Here is a 19,256-nt window from a genome sequence, read left to right as displayed (position 1 = left end):
TCATCAATTTAAGTTCATTAAAAACTAATCGGATCATTGCCAAAGTGGAGTGTAGAAACAATGAATACGTCGCAGTAAATAGAGTTGAATAGTAATAATGTTAAAGTATAATTACATTTTGCTCTTCTGTAATTCTATTTAAGTGCACAAAATAAGTCATTGCAAGGAAGGTGAAAAGTAGAAGACCAGCTCAGGCTGAATCTTTTTTTTTTAGCATTTCTTTATCATTTGTTTAATAACCCATCATTAAAGCTTTATTTTACTGAATTTATTTGACTTTTAAAGTGTTGAGAATTGTTTATGCTTGAGTTCATCCCTTTTCCCAACAGAGAAAGTCTGCTTCACAATGAAATATTGAACTTTCAATTCTTATAATTTTGTCGTAATAACTCGGGATTATGTTTGCCCTAGTTTTTTATATTTCTTTTTATTGTCATGAAAATATACTTGTACACGTTGCTGATATTTTGAGATTCTTTTTTTAGATTAGCAAAATTAGTCGTCTCCCCATATATATATTATTAACTGTCTTTTGCAATGAATAAGGTTCAAATTCACGTCGCATTTTTGTATTTGTAGAACATCTTTCTATTTATTCGAAATGTACCCAATAAGTCATGTGATTTGCTTGAGGGTCGGAGTCGATGACGTCACTTTTCAGGGACTATCTACGTCATCTTCATGCGACACGTCAATGCGCAGCTTGAGCCGTTCCCGGGGAGCGAACATGGGCGAACAGTGACGGGGAGAAAACTTTCTATTCCGCTTCCGATATTGTTGTCAACGCAGAATTCTTGGGGGGAAGAAATACCGTGGTTCAGTTAATATAGAAGACATTTAATTGGCAGTGCGGCGAGAAGTTGGCCTGGAGGAAGCCGTCGGAGGCGAGCGGTTCCGCTTGTGTCCGCCTCACAAAGGCTAAAACAACAGTTTCAGCATCCAAAAACAACCAGGACTCTCGGGTCGAGTCGCGACTCTCAGGATGAAGGAAGAAGGTGAGAGCCGAGTTGACGCTCCCTGGAATGCCAGGACGTTTGCAATGAAGGATGACGAGAGGAAAAACAACTACGTGCATGTGTTTAGAACAGGGGTGTCAGACTCAATTGCACAGGGGGCCAAAATTCAAAACGCACTTTACATTTTATCGAAAACACAAAAGCTAACTGGTTTTGGAATATAAATATAATAAAAACATAGAAATATTATTCTAGAATAAACTTGAACGTAAATAACTTGTATTTAATATTTTACTCTCCATAAAAATATATCTTGTTAAATTACATAAGTTAGAAATACTAACTTAACATCAAAATACCATTCAAAGTCCTTTGCTTCTATGCTGCTGTATATTAAAGATAAACTTTTGAATATCCCAAAATATTTTGCTCTTGCTAAAAATATCTCATGTCAAAATTATACAAGTTAGAAATTTGAGCAACTAAACATCAACATACCCTTCAAATTCCTTTGCTTTTATGTCAATGTATATAAAAAATGATGCAAGTTACAAATATGAACATGCTACAAAACCCGGAAATATACATAAAGCACCTTTTTTTGGAAACAAGTTGGCTTATGTTTGGTGTGAGGTCCACCTTCTAAACCACATATGTTTAGAAGGTGTTAAGTCGCAGGGATGCATTAACTGATTTGTTAGAAACTGCGGATTGTTTGAGAAGGATATAAAACCCTTCATCTAAACTGGTGTCACTCAGCTGGTGTTTGGGTCGACCAATGTTTTTTCGGCTGATGCTGATAATAGATGAGGCAATGTCAAGCCAAGTCAGATTTTATTTATACTGGGTACATCACAACACAGTTGTCTCATGACACGTAGAGCAGGTCTGGACCACACTCTTTCAAATGACTTCCAGAAACCCAGGACAGGTGGACAGTGGTGAGGAAACACTGCCTTTTAACGGTGCAGAAACCTTGGTCAGGTCCGAGATCAACGTGTGCGGCCTTCAGCCTCAACCAGATGGAGTAGTTAGTTGGAATTCGCATGATGGTTATTATCATGCCACCGCCTTTTGGTGACAGTGGCGAGGAAACGCTGCCTTTTACCGGCGCAGAAATCTTTGAAAGATCACAGATTAATGTGGGCGGCCTTCTGTTTCAACCGGTTGGGGTAGAAATTCAATAACCAAGACAGAAGGACACAGAGAGTAAGCAAGAGTGTGATAGAGACAAAGAGTGTGGGAGGTTTGGGAGGGACAGACACAATGATCTCTTATTCATAATAACAGTAGCATTGATACTTATATGGTAATTGCTGAAATGGTACAAAAATAAGCAGTAGTTTCACTTAGTTTCTTAAAATTGATCCATTTTACTGCAGTTAAGTTGATCAATCCGTAGCTATTTTTAAATAATAACAGGAAATTGTCTCTCTTTGTATTTAATAGATTTTTTTCCCCTTGTTTTTACATTTGATTCTCTTCATGTTACTTTTTTTATATCTTTGATAAGCTAAATTGATTGGTGGTGTTACTGTGGCTTTGCAAACTCAGACCTTATTCAGACTGAGGGAGTGAGGTGGATACAGATGTGAGGGTTTGACAAATAGGGTGATCCACTGTGGCGCCCTTTGGAAGGAACAGCCCAAAGGAAAAGAAGATTTTGATAAAATTATGAAAAAAAATCAAATCCATAAGATCACAGTTTGATGATATTAGATTTTTTTAGACTTTATTACATGACTGATTACAATCATTTTCAGAGTTTTCTCTGCCCTCCCTTTTGGTTTCCTCTCGCCAAGGCCTCTGGTCTCACATAGTCTTTTTCACGTTTGTGTATCTGTATACACCTGGAATGGGCAGACTATAGCCCACGGGGTACGTCCAGCCCATTGGTTTTTTTTATTCGGTCCACCAAACATTGGTACAGAATTCATACTTGACGTGAATGATTGAATGATTGGATCAATGAATGTGGGAGCTCAAACAGGAGATTATTTCCTTTTTGGAGCTACTTCAAAACACTTGAGAATTTTCCTGAGCTGAATGACACAGATTGGTTTTGTGATTTAGCTTTGACTGTGGACATACTGACACACATGAATGAGCGGGACGTGAAGCTACAAGGGAAAAACCGGTTTTTGCATGAAATACAAGCAAACGTTAGAGCTTTCAAAACCAAGCTGGTTTTATTTTCAAAGCAAATGTCAGACAGTATTCAGACAAATGTCAGTGTGGGGTGATACGTATGTGGGAAAAAAAGCATTTTTTTTTTATATGTATCATATCTTGTGGTGACCTGGCATGTCTGTCAAATTTTAAAAGTTAATGTGGCCCCTGAGCCAAAAAGTTTGCCCACCCCTGGTATACACACGTATATTGATGACGTATGTATTTCTTCACAGAGCTGGTTGAACACTTTAGGGCTCAGATGAGGAAGGACCCAGATATGGCATCAGCAGTGGCAGCTATTGGTACGCTACTGGAATTCCTCAAGAGAGACAAAGGTGAGTAATAGGAGTGTTTTGTTGTTGTTTTTAAACAGCGTGGAAGGCCATATTTTCAATTGTTTAAATTTTGAACAATTGAAAATGCGGCCTTATTTAAAAAAAAAAAAAGAAGGTATTTTAACTCTTCTTGTTTTCAGTTTTTTTTTTTTAATTTTTTTATTTCTTTTATTTATTTATTTTTTTCTGGGGGGGGGCAAAAGGCCCATTTTCTTCTCTTTATTAATTTTCTGCTAATGTCTAGCTGTCCTTTTTTTAATCAATTTTAAAGTCTGTCTGGCTGTTGTTCTGATAATTTGTCTTACCAACTCTTGGGGAATTTTTATGGAAATGTAGGTAATTTGCAGTTAATTGGATGTGTAATATCTTTGAAAAAGTCTTCGACTTTCTTGTAGAGCTTTTGGATAATAGCTTACTCAATTTAAGCAAGAATATTTCTGGTTTACAGATGGTATTTTGCCAGACGTCCATAATTTTAATCAAAAAATTTGAAAAGCCACAGAAATACATATTGTATTAATTTTGGTATATTAAATTATACTATCCCACATTGATACATTGAAATTCCAAATACATTTCTATCATCATATACACAGACTGAAAGGGAGACAGAATTCTTAATTCTTAAAAAGAACAGAGGTCTGAGGTGCTCAGATGGTCAAAGTAGCAATAACGGTTCAGTTTGTTCCAACATCTGTTTCATGAAAATGTCAAAGGAAATTTAGACAAACAAAAACTGAAATGTTTAAAGTCAGTGGAATCCTACTGAAAGATTTCTCATGCATCAAATATATACAGGGATTTGAAGCAGAATCAGCTCTCACTGTTCGTCCCGGTCTCATCCCATTCCCACGATCTGCCCCCCCCCCACCCCAGGAGAGACCATCCTCGGTTTGAGGGAGAACCTGAAGTGGGCCACCGATCAGCTGACCGGCGTGGACTCGTCCGTAGCCGTTTCCTCCGCAGGAGAACTTTTCCTTCGCTTCATCAGCCTTACGTGGCTGGAGCACCAGGTCTGTGACCCCACCCGCAACAATAGCACACGAAAACTCAACCCAGTACTACAACATATACCGTATTTTCCGCACTAAAAGGCGTACCTAAAAGCCTTTAATCTTCTCAAAAACTGATAGTGCGCCTTATAATGCAGTGCGCCTTATATATGGATCAATATTGAGCCGGGAGAGGTCTCACAACTACGGGTAGCAGCCGCCGCTGTAGAAGAAGTGGCCCGCGGTGCATGCAGGGATATATGACTGCGCGATGCATGCATTTTCATTTCCATTTCCATTTGTGTGTGTATGTGTGTTTGCGCCGCCGAAGTATCAACAGTAAAAATGGTAAAGGGGAATTCCAGCCCAAAACCACCTGTGTGTGTACTAAGACCCCAAAACGGCACCTTTCAAGTGACACGCTTACGATTGCAGAGTTTAAACTCAAGGCGACCGGTCACGCAGTAGAACACGGGAATAGAGCAGCAGCGGGAGAATCTAACATTTACGAATCAATGGTGCAGAAGCGGAGGAAGCCACAAGATGACCTGCGCCAAGTAAAGGAGACCAAACAGAGTATCCGAGGAAACAAAACGAGATGGCTACGGTTAAAGGACAAACTTGAATAGTGAGTTGTTGAACAGAGAGCAGCAAGTAGAAGCGTCTCTACAGTCACTATTCGAATGAAGGCAACAGTGCTAGCTAGTGACATGAACATCAATGAATTTAGAGGCGGTCCTTCTTGGTGCTTTCGTCTTATGAAACGCTGTGAACTGTGACAAATGGAGTTGGTAATACATCGTTTTCAAGGAAGGCGGCGCAAATTCCGGTAAGAGCTACCGGTACGCACGGCACCTTATTGTGAATGGACTTGTCAGAATGTTTGTTTGTATTCTATTAATAAAGTTTGACTGACTTATCTGACTGTTTTGTTGACATTCCCTTTAGCGCAGCTCCATTTAGTGGATGCATAAGGCAACCCCAGCCATTACTGTAGCTTCTATTATATGCGCCTTATAATGCGGTGCGCCTTATATATGAATTTAAAAAAAAAAAATAGACCATTCATTGAAGGTGTGCCTTATAATCCGGTGCGCCTTATGGTGCGGAAAATGCGGTACATGATTCCTACAATACTGATTGTGAACCACACAGAAGTGCTTATGAAAACATACACGGGCTACGTGTTAACACACACCCGTGCACATACACAACGCCAAATGTGCTCCACCTGTCACTTGAGCACATCATTAAATCTGGAGAATAGATATAAGATGCAATGTCCTGCTGAGTATTTTTTTTTTTCCAGATGACTTAAATTTCTCTCATTCAGCTGTAATTTAAGGGAAATGGCCGAGTGTATCTTAAATGCTAGTAGGAACTCCTTTTTTACGAGGCAGACTTTCCTCCTGGCCCAAACTGATAACAGGGCTAATCTGGTTTGGTGCTGTTGTTGACGCTTCCTGCAGGATTTGTCCCGCTGTAAGAAGGTGATGGAGGAGAGAGGGGAGCTCTTTCTGGAGAAGATCTCCCTGTCTAGAGCCAAAGTGGCCAAACTCTGTCACACCTTCATCAAGGACGACGCTGTGAGTCCCAGGACTTATTTAAGTCCCTTTAGGTCCCCTTACTTACAGTTTATTTGTATTTCTTATTCTTATTCTATTTCTTATTCTCCCCTTTTTTTTTTTTTTTTTCTTTTCTTTTTTTTTACTGTTAATACAATTTTCTACTATTATTTATTATTGTTATGTTTTTCTTGTAACTCTGGCACAACAATTTCCTTTGGGATAAATAAAGTTGTTCTTATTCTTTGAAAGTCATGAAAATTGTTCGATTGATTGATTTTACGTTTTTATTTTGCTGTAATTTTAAAGACTCAAAGCTAAATCCTATACATTTGAATATTCCAGGAAATATAAATGAATTTTCTTCATTTTCAGCTTATTTGCATCATTTTTTTTTAACTACCTCTCATGAAGTCCAGATAGCTGTCAAGTGATTTCTTGGTTAATTACTAAAATTTCCAGCCTTTTTCTTGTTCATTTTGAGCTACTTTTCAAAGCAAATTTTAAACATTATTCACGTCAGTCGGTTGACATTAAATCTCTTTGTTTGTCCCTTTTAACCAAGATCAGGGGAATAATTTCCATTGAAAGTGTCTCAGTAGTTTAACTGTCTGTTTTGACTTTATCATGATACACTTGAAAATACGACCATTTCTTTACCGTTTCTTTCTTGGCCGTTTCTTTACACCCCAGTTTCTGCCCATTTTCTGTCCTTCCAACCCTCACTCCCTCTAATGACGCCACCCTTTTTCTCCACCTCCAAATCAAATACAGAAAATCTTGACTCACTCGTACTCAAGAGTCGTCCTCCGGGTGCTGGAGAAGGCGACCCGTGAGAATAAGCGCTTCTCCGTGTTTGTGACAGAGTCGCAGCCTGACGCTGCCGGGTGAGTGTATGTGTGCATGAGCGCGCACGTCGGGTCGTGCGCTTTTGTCATGAAGGTGAGACAAGAGCAGTGAGTCACCTTCGTCTTTATCCAGGAGACAGATGGCCGAGGCTCTGAGGAAACTCAACATCCCTGTCACTTTAATCCTGGATGCAGCTGTCGGGTAAACATTGTTATCATACAGGGGTTTAATTTCCTTAAAAAAAAACAAAACAAGTGTTAGCATGAATAGAGCTGCAGCTTGTGTGTGTGTGTGTGTGTGATCCCACAGGTGTGTCCTGGAGAAGGTAGATCAAGTTATCGTGGGTGCAGAAGGAGTGATGGAAAGCGGAGGAATCATCAACAAGGTGCGTTCAAGGAAATAGCCAATTATTATTTTTAATACATTTACTCTTCCTTCTCCGAATGTTTTTCAAGAAATGTTGTTCAGCTGGAGGTCGCTGTCTTCATTCCACATTTCAAGCTCATACAAAAAGAAATATGATCAAGACATTTATTCAAAGTTATTTAATAGTTTGTAAAGATTTGAACTGATCAGTATTCATCAGGTCAGAAAATATCAGTATTCACATCGGTCTTTAATCATGACCTCTTGCATCAATGTCAAGAGTTTGGCTGCTTTATTAATGAAAATTTAAAAAAAAGAAAAACATAAATATAATAAAAATCCTCCCCGTTCTTTGAATGTTGGTCAGTGACATCGAAAAACATAAATTGCAACCAACCAATCATTCAGTCTGATCATCAAACACCTTTTGTTTGGTGGTTAAACTCCTGGTCAGGTTGAATAAACTAATCAAAAAAGAGAAATGAAACTATAACACAAATTGCATCTCAAAGCCTTGTTTTTCTTTATTTTTAAAGCAGTTGAAAATAACTATGTTTCATCCAAACCCACGTTTAAGCCATTTTTCCATCAGTCCACAGGAAGAGAGTTTTAAATAAATCCCTCTGAAATGACAAAGGAGAAACAGAAACATTTTGTCATTGGGACTTAATATGGGATGGAAGCAGTGGAGAGTGTTATCTGAATGCTGTTTCCGGAGCTTTTGTTTGACTGTTGACTTCTGCTCCTCCAGATCGGCACGTACCAGATGGCCGTCTGCTCCAAAGCTCACAACAAGCCGTTCTACGTCGTAGCTGAGAGTTTCAAGTTCGTCCGCCTCTATCCGCTCAACCAGCAGGACGTGCCGGACAAGTTCAAGGTAAAAAGGGGCTTTAAGCATGTCGTCACAGGAAACTATAGCTTTCTTTTTTTACAAAAAAAAAACAAAAAAAAAAAAACAAAAACAAGTAAGAGTTTTTTCCTAACTCAGCTGAGAACAGTCACATGGTAAAATAAAAAAGCAACTGAAGTTCAAGGGGAAGGAAGTGAAAACCCTCATTCAGTGGATATAAAAATTGAGTCGTATAAAAGAAGTATTTTTTTCCTCAATTCTTGTTTTCCTTACCACTTGCACCTTGAAGTTTTGACTTATACTTTCCTCTTACTTTTCTATTGAGGGATTTCAAATTGTATCCCTAATAGTGAGCTACACTGAAGGGAGTAAAATCTTTTTTTGTCAAGCATTTGTGTGTGTTTTCTGTCATGAGTGCATTTTGTTTCCTTCGAATTTGTTTTATTGGATTCAGTGGATTTGTGTGCGTTAATCCCGTTTTCTCCTCCTCAGTACAAAGCAGACACCCTGAAGACGGTACAGAACCTGTCAGAGGAACATCCGCTGGTCGACTACACGCCTCCCTCCCTCATCACCCTCCTCTTCACCGACCTGGGCGTCCTCACGCCGTCGGCTGTCAGCGACGAGCTCATCAAGCTTTATTTATAAGCAGGTCCTTCTCCAATAAAGTCAAGTGTCGGAAGTGAAACCAGCAGCGGCTTTAGGTTTGTTTTCTTTTGAAATATGTAACGTTCCCGGTAGTCTAAAGCGTCGTCGTGTTTCCGTCGCATGTGATCTGCTTCTCAAAGTCTTCCTCGCTGATTTGACCCTTCTTTAGCTTCTTGAGAAGCCGCGTGTCATTCAGCAACTCGTTCAGGTCTTCGTCGTCCTCGTCCGAGTTCTGCGGAGACGGAGGAAAAGTCAGAGGAGAGGCGGAAGAAACGCACATTCCCTTGATTCCCAAATCATGAGAGTAATGAGTCTCAAAAATGGCTTTACAAATTTTTCAGAGAAATTCACTATGAATCACCTGAAAACCAACCAAACCCCTGCAAAGTAGTTTGAAGTTATGCAAAAAATACAAATAAAATGAGCAAAACAACGTTGACTGCAGTAATACAAGAACCGACCCCGAAATGAATATCGGTAAACAACGCACCGACAAAACTATATCTTGAAGACTTTGAAGAAATTCTGCACGGCTGTCCGAAAACGACCTCGAAACCATTGAAATTTGATTGCCAAATCAGCAAAAACCTGAACGAGCTGACCGTCTCTGAGGTTTTGTTCCGAGAACCCCCCGTTTTTTTCCATTCCGGCTGATATACCTCCTCCTGCTTCCTCTTGGCCGCCTTCTTCCTGCGCTCTTTCCGGGCCTTCTGCTTGGACCAGGCCTGGGTCTTTGCCAGGCTCCTCCTGTGCTGCACTTGCTTTTCTTGATCCTTCAGCTCCAGCAGCATCTTCTGCCTCTGCTTCTCCCGGTTCTTGTCCTTGTAGCGGATGGTGTCCGTGTTGACCGGCGTCTCCTGGAAGTCGGGGAACGTCTTCCCCCTGAGTTCAGGCATCTTGGGCAGGCGCAGGAGGGCGAAGCCGCGGGCCAGGGTGGCAAAGTTGAGATCTGCGTAAACGAATAAATTGATTGGAGAACCAAAACCGCAAGTCTCATTCTGACTTGAAATTTCAATGGGTAAAGGTGTATTTATTTTACGACGACATGAATAATATCACTGGATAAGTTAGAAGAACTCGATAAACCACTTCGCACAGTTTGAATACCGAGTGCTTGATCATTTTTTCAGTCTTATAATGATCTTGTTGACAAATTACACCTTGATTCACACAACATAAGGCTACCTGTGAATTAATGTGACATGAAACCTCTTCATTTAAAATCAGACCAGGATTGGGTTCCAGGTGTTTGTGATGTGACGAGCCCTGCTTGTAGCCCGGCTTCGCTAAAACAGACATGCCGTCAAACTGGTCTCCGGTCGTTTTACGAGACGCCTCGCTGGAGCGGCGAGAAAAAAAGATGGGAGGACTTTGAAATTTGTAACCTTTGACCCTGAAGATGAGGCTGCACTGGTGTTTGCCGTACGCCTGCACGTACGACACGAAGGCCCTCATTCCGCGGTCGAACATGGCGCGGTCTGCCAGGGCCATGGCCTTCACCTTGGGCAGCACGTCCACCACGTCTTTGATGGGAGGCATTTTCTGCAGCGGACACTGAGGACACGACGGGACATTCATTCAGTGGCCCCGAACCAAACCTTAAAACCTTGAAAATCTCACCGCGGCCACAGAAAGTATCTTTAAGATCTCATCTCAAGAAAGAGACTGAAAGAGTGACATGAAACTACCGAGAACCCTAATCCACCTTCATTCATTGTAAGAAATTTGACTGCAGACAACTGAAAAGGTGGCAGAAGCTCAAGATTAAAATGACTGAAGACTTGGGTTGATTATGAAAAGCAACAACAATGGCTACATTTATACACGTTTTTGTATTTTGATACATAAAACTCGGATCAAACCGCCAGATTGTCGCCCGACTCTCCGTGCGGAAAAGCATTTTCATCTGTTTTAACTCACTTTCTGGTTGATGGACAGGAAGTTGACGTAGGACTCCTCCATGGGCAGCAGGAAGACCAGAGCGTTGCCGGTATTACCAATCCGTGCCGTTCGGCCGCATCGGTGCACGAAGGCGCTGGTGGCAGAGGCGGAAGGGTCCCGTCAGACAATTTCGGGTGAAGACTTGTTAATTGGTCAGAAATCGGGGCTGCTGGCTCACCTGGCGCAGCTCGGGGGATCGTATTGCAAAACCCAGTTCACGTCCGGGATGTCGATGCCTCTGGCCATGACGTCTGTACACACCAGGATTCCACTGTCACCACACACACACACACACACACACACACACACACACACACAGTGATATAGATAAAGTGATGTTCCTGAAGTGACTCAATCATGGGTACGAACCGGTTCTCACCTTTTCAGGGTGCGGAAATCGTCAAAGATCTTGTTGCGCTTGCTCTTCATCTTGCCGTGGATCAAGTGGACGTCGACCTTCTTGACCAGAGTCTCCAGAGCTCGGCCGTAATACTCCACGCACGCGCATGTGCTGGGGAGCAGAGAACAATCACGCACGGACTCAAACCCGAGGCTCCTCACAAACGGTCCAAAGCTGCAGGTTCGTGTCCTTTTGTCTATCGAGTTTCTGCTTCCTTTCATTTTAAACATTTTTAACTTCATTATAAACAACTTCCAGCAGACAATGCTGACTAAAATACTCACAATTTATTAAAAAAAAAACAAAAAACATTCAGTTCAGCCAGTTAATTGCCATTAGAAAAAAAAAAAAACTGAGCCCTGTTTACATGAATTCTCCTGGGAAGATGGTGCCAGAGGACGTGTTAATGAATAAGCACAAATAAAGATACGCTTGTAAGTGAGAAAGACAGTTTGGCCTGCGAATACGTCGCCGCGGGCAGCCGTGTTTTCTTGGTAATTTTCGTTCTTTTCCCACTTTTCAGAATTACTAGAACCTAATTTTCCAGGTCGAGCCTTTTTGCCCGTTGTAACCTGTTTCTCATTTTCAATTAAAATCAAATCTATTCCCTTTTTGCACACTTTTAATGCAGACCCGTCAACCTCGGGGGCAATGACTATTGCGTTTTGGTGGCCAATATTAAGCTTGCGACGTGTGTATGTGTGCTCGTGAAACCTGAAGAAGACCAGCAACTTCTCATGCTTGTGTTGTCTCAGAAAGGTCACCAGGTTATTGAACTTGTCCTCCGTCCTGCAAATCTGAAATGAACAACCTGTGAGTTGGGTGTGTGTGTGTGTGTTGAAGTCTGGCTCTAATCGGGTCTGAACCCACCATGTAGTAGTTGCAGAGCCTGTGAGGGGTTTTCTGCGTGGCGGTGGCGGCCACGCCTTTCTCCTTGACGGTGATGCGCACCGGGTTCCGGAGGCCGGCCCGGACCAGCTTCTCTAGCTCCTGAGTCTGAGTGGCGGAAAATAAGCCGGTTCTCCTCTGTTTGGGCAGGACGCCCAAGATGGTGTTCAGACTGGACACGCAAACACACACAGACTTTCTCAGCTGCGGCCGATAAAACCCGCAGCAATCTTTCACACGCTCGGCTCTCCCGTCACACATTAGCGGCCGTGACTCTGTCCATCAGGAAAAGTTAAGAAACTAGCGAAACGCTTCTATCCGACCCGCTCTGGCCTACATTCAGGCCCTTTCTCAGGTTACTTTGCTTGGGCGATTGAAAATATTTCAGCAATTTCTTTCACATTTTAACAAATAATTGATGCTTTAGTGAGTGCTCAATGTCTCCAGTGATCTACATGCCCATTTCAGTCACTTTTCTTGCTATTTTCATCTCCTAAATGTAGGGGGAGAAACATCCCCCCCCAAGCTTCGCGGTCATTTCCTGTCGATTTGTGGAGGCGGGGTTTAGGCGAGGGGTCGAAATGTATTTTTTCCTTCGTACCTCGTTTCGAAGCCCATATCCAGCAGCCGGTCGGCCTCGTCCAGAACGAGCACATCCAGGCTCTTCACTGAGCTGGCCAGATCCAAGCCGTCTGACTTCCTGCGGAGCATGTCCACCAGACGGCCGGGCGTCGCGATCACGATGTTGGCCCTGGAAACCCACAGGAAAGTCAGGGAGGAGGAGAGAACATCGGGCCCTGATTGAGGGTCGGCAAAAGAAAAATCATTTTTGTATTCTTTTCCCCTGTCGAGCACCGCATTTCTTGAGGGATATGGGTCAAGAGATGCCGTAAATCCCACAGGAAATGAGCCAAATATCAATCAAATATCGCAGAGTGTTGCATCATTTTAAAAAAACTTTGGATGTAAACATTTGCAGGAGCCATATGAGGCAAGCGGAGTCTGTCTCCGTCATATATTCAAAGTCAGAGCTACTATTTCACTCTCACAAGGCCGGAATTTATCACGTCAGTTGCTACACAAAAGAAAAAAAAAAAAACATCTGATCTGAAAGAAGTCAGCCAACATATTTTCTAAAAATAACCTGATCTGTCTCTATAAGTCTGCTCTTAAATCCTGACATGCAAAATAAAGAATTCACGTCCGCCAGTCGACCTGTGGTAATATTCTTACCCCTGACTCTTGCACTTCTCCACATCCTCGATGGGGTTGCTGCCGCCGATCATCAACATCTGGCTGAAACGACAAACAGATGGAAGGAATTGCGTAGATAACGCTGGGCCGAAAGCAAAAGCTTTTGTGGAAATGTCTCAAAGTGACGATAAAATTACTGGAAAAAAAATGACTTAAACAAACCAGTCAGATTTCTCCTATCATCAAACTGATGATCTAATCTTCATCGGCCCACCACAGATCAAGTCCCATCGACCGAACTCCACGGATGAAAAAAGCGTTTTAAAAAGTTTTAACCGTGTCGTTTGTTTTTTGTCGCAATATTTGGTCATCATTTAATTGCAGTTTAGAACCCAAGTGTGCCGACGGTTGCAAAGACAAACCCCAGTTGTGATGTTGTCACAGGGAAATTAGTCTTGGATGTTCCCTCTTTTCCCTTAAATCAATTCATAACGTTCCAGCATCATAACATGCACATTTAGGAAATGTTATATTTTTAAATCTGTTTGACAACTGTTTTGATAGGACAGGCTAGCGTTAACATTCAATGTAATAAGCTAATTAGCGGGGTTGCGCTAGCTCTCAGACTGAAACTCCTCGAGTCCGCTGTGGCGCAAAGAAACATCTGTCTCATCTAATTTCCCCAAAACTCAGCATGTTTCTTAAAGAACATGCTTGACTCTTTTGGTTTCCAACCGCACTAAAATGCTCTGGCTGTGAGAATCGGCATTTAGAGCGGTGCTCCCCAAATGACGACCCGCCTTCACATTTCGCCCGGCCCCTGAACAATACCAGAGATGCGTTATGATGCAGGGTATGGACAAACCAATCATTTTTTTTGTTCAATTCAAAGAAAAGGCTGTTCGTCTCATCTGTCAAGAGACGGTGGCCGTATTCAAAGAATACGATCTGCGCCGACACTATGGATCCTGTCAAGAAGACAAGTGTGATAGCTTGCAAGACAAAATGTGAGCAGACAAACTCTCAAAGCTAAAAAGTGGACCGTTAGCTCTTTTGTACGCCAAGCGAGACGCATTGAAGAAATTGGGGGTAATGTATAAACTCATCTGCAGCAGAAGACGAAAATATTTGACTTTTTTTTCATTCGCACTGGAAGAGAGCAGGGATGTGCAGGACAAAGTGCAGCTGCCAATTTTTATTTTTGTGAAATGTGCGAGGATCTGGCAGCCCTCCAAAGTCTCAAAGGGACTACGACGGGGAAAGAGTATTTGTGAAAAACTTGAAAAGGGGTTATTTGGTTATTATCTATTTCATAAATAGTGTTATTTATTTCATTGATAATGTTATTATTTATTTTCTGATTTTTTTTTTCCTGTCAAGATCCCGGAAAGGGTTAATTTTTGGTTATGCGTGCCTTTCTGAAATAATACAATTAACAAACGTAAACAACACGTGTTTACGTTTAGACCCCTCTGCGATTGTCACACTTTTTGTTACAAACTGGCCCACCAGTCAGAGAAGGGAAAATTTATTACCCCCGCGCCGGGAAAAGTTTGGGGACCCCTGATTTAGAGGGTGATCGTGGAATACAGGGGCTTGTTTTCTCGAGCTGATATTCACCAGATACTCACGTGAACTGGGGGAACTTCTGAAGGAACAGCTGTGTCACCTGGCTGATCTGTGTGGCCAGTTCTCTGGTGGGGGTGATCACAAGGGCCCCGACCTGCAACGTGAAACCGAAAAAAAACCCTTTTAAAATCGTCCCCTGCATTGCAACTCGTCCCCCTAAGGCCTGCATTTTGAAGCCCCTTCAAAAAAGTTCACGCTCCTTCAGAAAAAAGGGGGTACATTGCAACCACTCAAAACAGAAAGAGGACAGTACGAAGAAAAAGAAAACTAAAATCAAGCAAGACACAGTGTTAACAATATATATATATAAACAGGATAGGACTTGTTTAACAATTTGCAACTAAACGATATATACAGTTAGGCATAGAAATATTTGGGCAGCAACATAATCTTCATGATTTGGGCAATAAACATAAGCAAGTAAAACGATAGTTTTCATTATTTTGTTGAGAATCCTTTGCAGGCAATGACGACCTGAAGTGTCGAGCCCATGCATTTCACCAAACTCTGCATTTCCTCATTTGGGATGCCGTGCAAGACCTTTACAGCAGCTGCCTTCAGTCGTATCTTGTTCGTGACTCTTTTTGCCTTAAGTTTTGTCTTGAGCAAGTAAAATGCATGCTCTATTGGGTTGAGATCTGGCGATCGACTCGGCCATTGCGGAATATTCCACTTCTTTGTATTAAAAAACTCCTTGGTTGCTTTTGCAGTATGTTCTGGATCATTGTCCATCTGTACTGCAAAGCGCCGTCCAATCAACTTTGCAGCATTTGGCTGAATCTGAGCAGAACGTACATCCCTCTACACCTCAGAATTCATCCGCCCGCTTCTGTCTTTTGTCAGATCATCAATAAACACAAGTGAGCCGGTGCCGTTGGAAGCCGTGCATGCCCGTGCCATCACACTGCCTCCACCATGTTTTACAGAAGATGTGGTGTGCTTTGGATCATGAGCCGCTCCAATTCTTCTCCAAACTTTCTTCTTCCCATCATTCTGGTATGGGTTGATCTTAGTTTCATCTGTCCAAAGAGCGCTGTTCCAGAACCGGCCTGGCTTCTTCGGTTGTTTTTTAGCTAAGTCAATTGCGGCCTTTCTATTTTTGAGGCCGATTAATGTGGTGAATCCTTTGTATTTACTCTCATGAAGTCTTCTCTTTATGGTAGACTTGGATAGTGACACACCAACTTCCTGTTGAGTGTTTTTCACTTCAGTGGATCTTGTGAAGGAGTTTTTAATCACCATGGAAAGGATTCTGTGATCATCCACCATTGTTGTCTTCTTTGGACATCCAGACCTTTTTGAGTTCCCAAACTCACCAGTGCACTCTTTTTTTCCCCTCAATATGTACCAAACTGTTGATTTGGCCACTCCTAACATTTCTGCTATCTCTCTGATGAATTTCTTCTTTTTCCAAGTCTCAGGATTCATTGAGAGCTCCTTTGACCGCATGTTGTGTGTTCACAGCAACAGCTACCAAATGCAAACACCACACCTGGAATCAACTCCAGACCTTTTGACTGCTTAGTTGATGACAGGTTAGCGAGGGAAGAGCCCATGCAGCCTTGTTATTTTTTTCGCATCCTTCGGAGTAAATTGTCCAATTAGTTTTGAAAAAGAGGCGGCTACGTATCAAAGAACTGTAATTCATAAACACTTGCTTCAATCTGGGTGTGAATATTCTCAAATTACAACTGAGCGTCTGCACTTTAAGCCATATTGATTATATAATGGTATCTTGAATATTAAAATATAAAAGACCGATTAAGGAAAATTTGCTGTCATAAAAAAAAAACCACATAAACCCTACTTTCTGGAAAATGTTGGCTTGTAATTTTAATTTCTGTTATATAAAACAGATGACAAACCGCCCATCAGGTCAAACTTTGCTCACAGTTGCACTGAAAAGCAAAACCCATTAACATCTTTTTGAAAAATACATAAAAACCAAGTTGCTGCAGGTTACTTCGTCTACTGATGAAGGCCTTGTCTCTACCTGCATCTTCTTCAGCTTCTCCTCCCTCCTCAGCAGCAGCTCGATGACAGGAATGACAAAAGCCAGTGTCTTGCCGCTCCCCGTTACCTTCAGACCACATATATAAATTAAGTTTACCAAGTCGCCAAAACAAACACACATCGTCTTTAAATACCCGAGAGGCTGCACCTACAAACTGTAAGGATATTGTATATTAATGGCTACTTGCAAGATTATTCCAAACTTTGTTTTCAATGATTACTGAGCAGAGACAAGAATTCATATCAGATATTTTGTAAAAATATCTAAGATCGTCATCCTGACTTCGAGTTATCTTCCGTTTTTAAAACTACCTTTACATTTAGACCGCGTTGTACAAGATCTTAAACAAAAATCCAAAATAAAATAAAATAAACTATTGATTCCCACAGGGAATCAATAGTCACAGCAGTGTAACAGTTATTTTGTCAAAAATAAATATGAATAAAAATATAAATAGAGAGACAGATAGAAGGCAGAAATTAGCAAAGACAGTCACAAATAAATAAGACAGCAATAATATCAGGGGTAAGAATCGACAACAGAATGGAACAGTCAGGGTGAAAATAGACAATCAAAAACATACACTAGATACAATTTCGCTGTTAAAAATTATTTGAAATATTAATATTTGGCACCACAGAAGCACTTTAACTTACCAGAGAAAACCAGCACCACGGTCACTAACATTTTTTACAGGTAAAAAAATTGAATAAGGTCAATAAAAGCAATAGGATTTCATGCAGCTAATCTCCTTGAATTTGGCCCACTTTGTCATTTGTTTTGTGTTATTAGTATTGTTAAGTTGTTATTTAACTGTAAATTGCGATTATTACATGATGATAGTAATAACGATGTTACAATATATCTAGATAATCTGAACGCTGACACTCACCGCTTCGGCAGCCACATCTTTATTGCTCATAAATAGCGGGATGCAGGCCGACTGAGGGAAGGAATAAAAAAGGAAAATATAATCTTATAGTCACTTAAACACGCAATGGAAATCCAAAAGGTAAATACCTGGACGGGCGTCATGTGAGAGAACTGCAGGTCTTCCAGCGTTTCTAAAATTTTCTCATTCAATTTAATGGGCAAACTATCCCAAGTCCCTTCCGTCGTGTTTGCCATGACGGAAACAAACCATTAAACTATATTTATCTACTTTTTTTTATCCTGAAGCTATCGGCTCCTGAGAGAGATGAGACTAACTCCACGCACGTTGCTCCCACTTCCGGGTGTGCACCACGTGTCATACCCGCGCGCCCCCCCTCCTCCCTGAGATGCGTTCAGGGACCGGAAAAAAGTAGGAATATCCAGTTCTCGATGACCGCGTCATCGATACAGGCCTCAAACATAACCTCAAACAGATGGATGGTTTTAATGAGTAACATAGCACGAGTAATCCTGCTTGATACAACAATAACAAATTATTATTTATAATTAATTCTCACATCTTAATTCTTTAAAGCCTATTCTTCAAATAGTATCGCCTGACTCTTATCTAAATGTATTGTAGCGAGTCACGAATTTTGGGGTTTATGTTGATGGTTTTATGTGTCATTTTGGGGTTGCTGAGAATTTTGTGGGTGTAGTTTGGGGTGCAAGGAATTCTGTTTTGTTTTGTTTTTTTTACCTGGAATTGAGCCAACAACAGCTATTGCTTATTAAATGGACATTTTACCGTCAACCAGGTGTTTTCCCTGACTAAAACACCACGGTATTAATCCTCAGTGAGACTTTTGGCATATTTCTTGACATTTTTGTTAAATGTGGCATACATCTTCCTTGTGACACAAGGATCATTTTAAAGAAAGTAATGATACGAGAAATAAGAGAGTAAAAAAAGGTTTGTTCTTGACAATTATGAAAAAAAAACAAACTTGAATTTATAACACAACCATACATACTTGGACAGTGACACAGGTTGACCTCTTATTGACATCTTAGTATCCATCCATCCATCTTTCCCCGCTTATCCGGAGTCGGGTCGCGGGGGCAGCAGCCGGAGCAGTGAAGCCCAGACCTCCCTCTCCCCCCGCCACATGGCCCAGCTCCTCCCAGACACCGAACATCTCACCCTATCTCTAAGGGAGAGTGCGGCCACCCTGAGGAGGAAACTCATGTCGTCCGCTTGTATCTGTGATCTCGTTTTTTCAGTTGCTTCCCACGGCTCGTGACCATAGATGAGGATGGGAACATAGATCGACCGGTAAATTGAGAGCTTCGCCTTTTAGCTCGGCTCCCTCCTCACCATGACAGACCGGTCGGTACAAGGTCTGTATTGTTGTAGACGCTGAACCGATCTGCCTGTCGATCTCCTGCTCAACAGAATCACATCATCTGCAGAAAACAGAGACGATCCTGCGGCCAGCGAATCGGATCCCCTCAATGCCCTGGCTGTGCCTAAAAATTCTGCCCATAAAAGTAATGAACAGGATTGGTGACAAAGGGCAGCAT

At 41.6% G+C, this 19,256-nt stretch overlaps 2 protein-coding genes across 2 annotated transcripts; one reads left to right on the top strand and one right to left on the bottom strand.

The window, feature by feature from the left end:
• Nucleotides 1-784: 784 nt before the first annotated feature.
• eif2b1 (eukaryotic translation initiation factor 2B, subunit 1 alpha) lies at nucleotides 785-8,773 on the top strand. The gene is made up of 9 exons (XM_086152553.1): nucleotides 785-995; nucleotides 3,362-3,463; nucleotides 4,340-4,476; nucleotides 5,925-6,041; nucleotides 6,795-6,907; nucleotides 7,002-7,070; nucleotides 7,179-7,254; nucleotides 7,987-8,112; nucleotides 8,578-8,773. The coding sequence occupies exons 1-9, from the start codon at nucleotides 983-985 to the stop codon at nucleotides 8,731-8,733; spliced, it is 909 nt and encodes a 302-aa protein (XP_086008679.1). The 5' UTR covers nucleotides 785-982; the 3' UTR covers nucleotides 8,734-8,773.
• ddx55 (DEAD (Asp-Glu-Ala-Asp) box polypeptide 55) lies at nucleotides 7,753-18,032 on the bottom strand. Its single transcript, XM_086152552.1, has 14 exons — nucleotides 17,820-18,032; nucleotides 17,692-17,742; nucleotides 16,779-16,865; nucleotides 14,788-14,879; nucleotides 13,196-13,258; nucleotides 12,564-12,713; nucleotides 11,945-12,134; nucleotides 11,789-11,871; nucleotides 11,054-11,185; nucleotides 10,853-10,945; nucleotides 10,654-10,768; nucleotides 10,119-10,287; nucleotides 9,393-9,682; nucleotides 7,753-8,965 (listed from the first exon to the last, which is right to left on the bottom strand). Exons 1-14 carry the CDS (start codon nucleotides 17,925-17,927, stop codon nucleotides 8,828-8,830), a joined length of 1,761 nt encoding a protein of 586 aa, XP_086008678.1. The 5' UTR covers nucleotides 17,928-18,032; the 3' UTR covers nucleotides 7,753-8,827.
• Nucleotides 18,033-19,256: the final 1,224 nt, after the last annotated feature.

This window comes from Fistularia commersonii, chromosome 9 (genome assembly GCF_037954325.1).
Source record: "Fistularia commersonii isolate RoL2024-O1a breed Wild chromosome 9, RoL_Fcom_v1.0, whole genome shotgun sequence".
Taxonomy (NCBI): Eukaryota; Metazoa; Chordata; class Actinopteri; order Syngnathiformes; family Fistulariidae; genus Fistularia; species Fistularia commersonii.
The sequence above is the reverse complement of the archived record's forward strand: the minus strand, read 5'-3'. Positions and strand labels throughout refer to the sequence as shown.